Source organism: Cebus imitator, unplaced genomic scaffold (genome assembly GCF_001604975.1).
Source record: "Cebus imitator isolate Cc_AM_T3 unplaced genomic scaffold, Cebus_imitator-1.0 Scaffold338, whole genome shotgun sequence".
Classification (NCBI taxonomy): Eukaryota; Metazoa; Chordata; class Mammalia; order Primates; family Cebidae; genus Cebus; species Cebus imitator.
The window spans coordinates 145581-149691 of record NW_016107653.1 but is presented as its reverse complement, the minus strand read 5'-3'; the positions used below and the strand labels follow the sequence as shown (position 1 = coordinate 149691).

Genomic DNA, 4111 nt, shown 5'->3' with positions numbered 1-4111 from the left:
AAAATGAAGGCACTGACACTACGTTTACAGATTAAATTATCAGTTATCCAGCAAACAAGTGGCATTTTTAAGATCAAAATGAAGGCACTGACACCACTAGGCCACATCTCAGGACATTACTGAATGCATGAAAATGCTCAAAGCAAGGAAGCATTCCCTAAGAGAAGACATTTCGTGCCAGCAATTACCTCATAACACTTTTAATGAAAGGTCAGTGAAATTTCTTTACAAGTTATTTTGCTAGATGTTTTACAGAAGACAGCCAACAACGAGATTGAAACACTTTTTGAACCCATTGTGCTAAAGAAGAGTTCAGAACGAACAGAGTCAAACATTTCTTCGATGGAATTTCTACTACAAGTTCTCATTCTCTAGCAATGCTGTTCCTGGCATTCTGTAGTTTCACATGAACAAAATAAAAGGTTCCTTTTATAAAACCATAGCCTGTGAGCGCTGAAAGAGACCTAAGGGCTCATCTAAGCCAACCTCTTTTTAGGAAGGAGGACAGCAAAGCCCCCAGCGGGTGTCCCTCTGCTAAGCAGTGAGTGGCAGAGCAGATATTTACTATACATCTGCTTTCCTGCTTTTCAAAATGTTTAACGAACTCTTTCAAAAAAGATTTGTATGGACAGGAATCTGTGCCTTAATAAAGGCTGCGCTCTAGTGTTTTGGAATTCCGCAAAGATCCCTCAGTGGACACTTAGTGGCTGTGATTAAATTTAGTTCCAGACCATGTTAAAGAACGAGACAGTCCACTTGACCCAATCGATTAATCAGCACCAGTAATATATGTTACTAATGTGACAATCCCTGAAGAATTGCCTGACCAAGTTAAAAGCAGAGTTTGGTTAAAATAAGCACTGACCACTGCAGTGATCTGACACACACACACACACATGCACAATCCATTGTGCGGCAACCTGACCTTTCAAAGAACCGATCCGTAACGCTGCAACTTTTTTGGGCTTTATTAATCGACGAGACTGCCCGCCTAATCGATAGACTTCGCAGACCCGCCCGCGAGCGGGCGAATAGGGCGGACTTCTGGAGGAAACGGTCCGGCCCGGCTGCCTCTCGAGTGACTACGGCCTGCCCTCTATTTCCAGAGCGTTCGGGCTGGTGGGGAACACCAGGCTGCAAGGCACGGCCCGAGGAGCACGCAGGCCACCCTGAAGGTCCGCCTACGAGAACGCCCAGGTTACTTACGTTTTCAGTGTCTCGTTCATTCACTGTTGGCAATGGGGTCCTAGTGGACATTTTACTGCACTTTAATTCTGCACAAAGCGAGGGTGAAAACAAAACAGCACAGCCCCAGAAGGCCGGCGACCAGCGTCCTCGAGTCCACGGCAGTTCTGGAGCGGCGCCGTGGGGAGGGCGGCTCCCTTCCCCCTACGGCTGTCTAGATCCCGGGCCTGGCCCGGGCCGTACCCCGGCGGGTACCGGGGCTCATTCTCTCCCTGCCCCGGCGGCCGCGGCGAGGAGCCCGGGAGGGCGGCAGTGGCGGGGCTGAGGCTGCAGGCGGCGTGCTGCGCTTCCGCCCGCCGGCGTCCCCTCGTCTCTGGGCGCCCCGCGAGCCCCGGCCCCCTGGCCTCCTTCTGCACTCCCGCCCGTCGCGCCGCGAATTTCAGCTCGCGGGCCTCCACACAGCGCCGCCGGCGGCCCCTGAAAAACAGGAGGCAGAGGAGGATGTGAAGGAAGTGGAGCGCAAGACAGGCCGCCGCGGGCTGTAGGCGCCGACCATGGAGCAGCCTGCGGAGAAGACGCCTGCGCCAAGCTGCTTCTCCCTCTCCAGCGAGCTTGCTGCCTCAGCCTCCGCCCTAGTGGCTGCCGCTACCTCTGCCGCCGCCGCCTCCGCACCCCGGCACCTCGGAGCCTCACGGACTCAAGATGGCCGCCCCTCGGCTTCCTCTGCTGCCTCCTGCTGCCGGAAGTGACGACACGCCGCCTCCCGGAGTCCGGCCAATCAGCGTGGCCTGGGAAAGCCGGCCCGGTTGCTGTTGCTAGGGGCGACTTGGTCCAGACCCCGCTGCGGGGGCGGTGCAGAGGGCTGGGAAGTGCCGGCCGGGTCTCCGCTGACTCCCGCGGGCTGCGGGTTCCTCCTGTCAGGAGCGCGCGGGCAACCCCGAAAGAGCCGGGAAACGGCCCTGGGCAGCAGCCAGAGCCCTCCCGCTGAGTTGGCATTTACAGACTACAGGCCTGGCTTGGCTGGATTACAGATCGAGAGCCTACTATGCGCAGAAGTTGCGGTTGCATCCCTGGGACTGCGCAGCACCGAATGGAGGCACAGAAGCAATTAATGACGGGGCCGGGGTTACGGGAAGGAGCCGGGCTCCTGCATCCTTAACTGTGACCCGGGCGTCAAGCTCTCGCCAGCAGACCTTCCTGTCTCCAGATCCGAGCAGCTGCGGTCTGGGCGCACACCCCGAGGGCAGCAGACGCCTCTGGCCCTCAAGGAACTGCTGGTCAGGCGGGTGGCAAACCCGGACCCAGCAAAATGCCATCCGGATCGAAGACTGCAATAACGAGGGTGGCACAAAGGAGATGTGGCCGGGGGCGACACGAATGTGTAGAGGCCCCACCAGCTCCTAAATGCCTATGGGGGATTTGTAAGCAGGCTTTTCTTGCAGTCAGTGCGTAGCTGCTGGAAGGCTGGAAGCATCTCTGCGTGCCAGCCTCGGCCAAGCTGGGTAGACGCCTGCAGGCTGGAACTCTGGAAATGCTACCTGTCCTGGAAGCCATCCTTGCCAGTTCACCTCTTCACGTGTTCGGTGCCTCTGCTCAGCTCCTAGCCAGCGGTGGATGGAATCCATGGGTGCAGGGTCCAAAGAGGGAGAGTAGTGTGGGGATGGAGGTGACACGAACTGTTACTGGGGGTCGAGTCTACCTTGTGAGTTCATGACATTTGTTACTCCATTTAGCCTCAGGGTAACCCTATGAGATGGGCAGACTTGCGATCTAAAGTCTAGACAGGTACAGTGACTTGGCTAAAGTACCCAGGTTGGTTAGCAACAGAGCTGGGGTTCTAACCTAGTTCCCAAAGCTTGGATAATAAGCCCTTGTTGTGGGTGGCTATGTCATGCTTGCTTTTCCTTTGGTCCTTGGCATCCCAACTGTCTTGCTATGTTTGAGAAATTTCTTGCTCCAGGAAATATATGTGTATTTAAATGCCAGATTCACTCCCAGAGAGGCCAGAGGCTCCCAATGTTAAAACACCTGAGGACTAAGATAACACTCGGGGCTCCCATCTAACCCTCACAGGGGAGTGCTCAGGGGGCCAAGAGTGGTTCTATTTAAAATGTGAATAGGGGCCAGCACGGTAACCCTAACACTTTGGGAGGCAAGGTGGAGGTGGGCGGGTTGCCTGAGCTCAGGAGTTTGAGACCAGCCTGGCCAACATGGTGAAACTCCATCTCTGCTAAAATAAAAAAAAAAAAAAAAAAAAAAAAAAAAAAAAAAAAAAAAAAAAAAAAAAAAAAAAAAAGCCAGGTATTGTGGTGCGCACCTGTAGACCCAGCTACTTAGGAGGCTGAGGTGAAAGAAACTCTTGAACCTGGGAGGCAAAGGTTGCAGCGAGCCGAGATGGAGCCACTGCACTCCAGCCTGAGCAACAGAGCAAGACTGCATCTCAAAAAATAATAATAAATAAATAAACAAAATAAAATAAAGGGAATAGGGAAATGGCGTGCACGTCTGTAATCCCAGCTACTTGGGAGTCTGAGGTGGGAGGGTCACTTGAGCCCAGGAGTTGGAGACCAGCCCGGGGAATAGAGTGAGACCTTGTCTCTACAAAAACTTAAAAAAAAAAAAGGGGGGGTGGGTGCAGAAGGACAATGCCACTGCACTCCTGCCTGGGAGACAGAGCAAGACCCTGCTTCAAAAATAAATAAATAAATAAATAAAAAGTTATTCTCTTTCTCCTTCTGGCCAAGCAGAGTTAGTGGAATTCCCATTAGTCCAATGTGTGCTCCGCACACTTTTGACTACAATGTGGGTGAGCATAAGTTGTGGGAGACCCAAGCAGGGACATTTAGCCCAACTTGGGCGCTTGGGTCAGAAACGGCTCCCTGGGGGAGAGGATGTTTATGCTGAGTGTAAAAGCATGAGCAGAGTT

The 4111-nt window shown here is 53.5% G+C and overlaps 1 protein-coding gene and 1 long non-coding RNA gene across 14 annotated transcripts in view; one reads left to right on the top strand and one right to left on the bottom strand.

The window, feature by feature from the left end:
- MARK3 (microtubule affinity regulating kinase 3) overlaps positions 1-1929 on the bottom strand; it is a 118952-nt gene extending 117023 nt beyond the window's left edge. For 9 of the 13 annotated variants that reach the window (XM_017505319.2, XM_017505303.2, XM_017505305.2 and 6 more), the window contains exon 1: positions 1207-1929. In XM_017505319.2, coding sequence (XP_017360808.1) covers positions 1207-1257 — 51 coding nt within the window. In that variant the 5' untranslated portion in view covers positions 1258-1929. The remainder of the gene's footprint in view (positions 1-1206) is intronic. The other 4 variants (XM_017505315.2, XM_017505309.2, XM_017505310.2 and 1 more) reach the window with 1 other exon arrangement.
- Positions 1-3351, top strand: part of LOC119467832 — a 17407-nt gene extending 14056 nt beyond the window's left edge. Inside the window, exon 3 of the long non-coding RNA XR_005196456.1 lies at positions 2998-3351. This is a non-coding gene — a long non-coding RNA (uncharacterized LOC119467832). The remainder of the gene's footprint in view (positions 1-2997) is intronic.
- Positions 3352-4111: the final 760 nt, after the last annotated feature.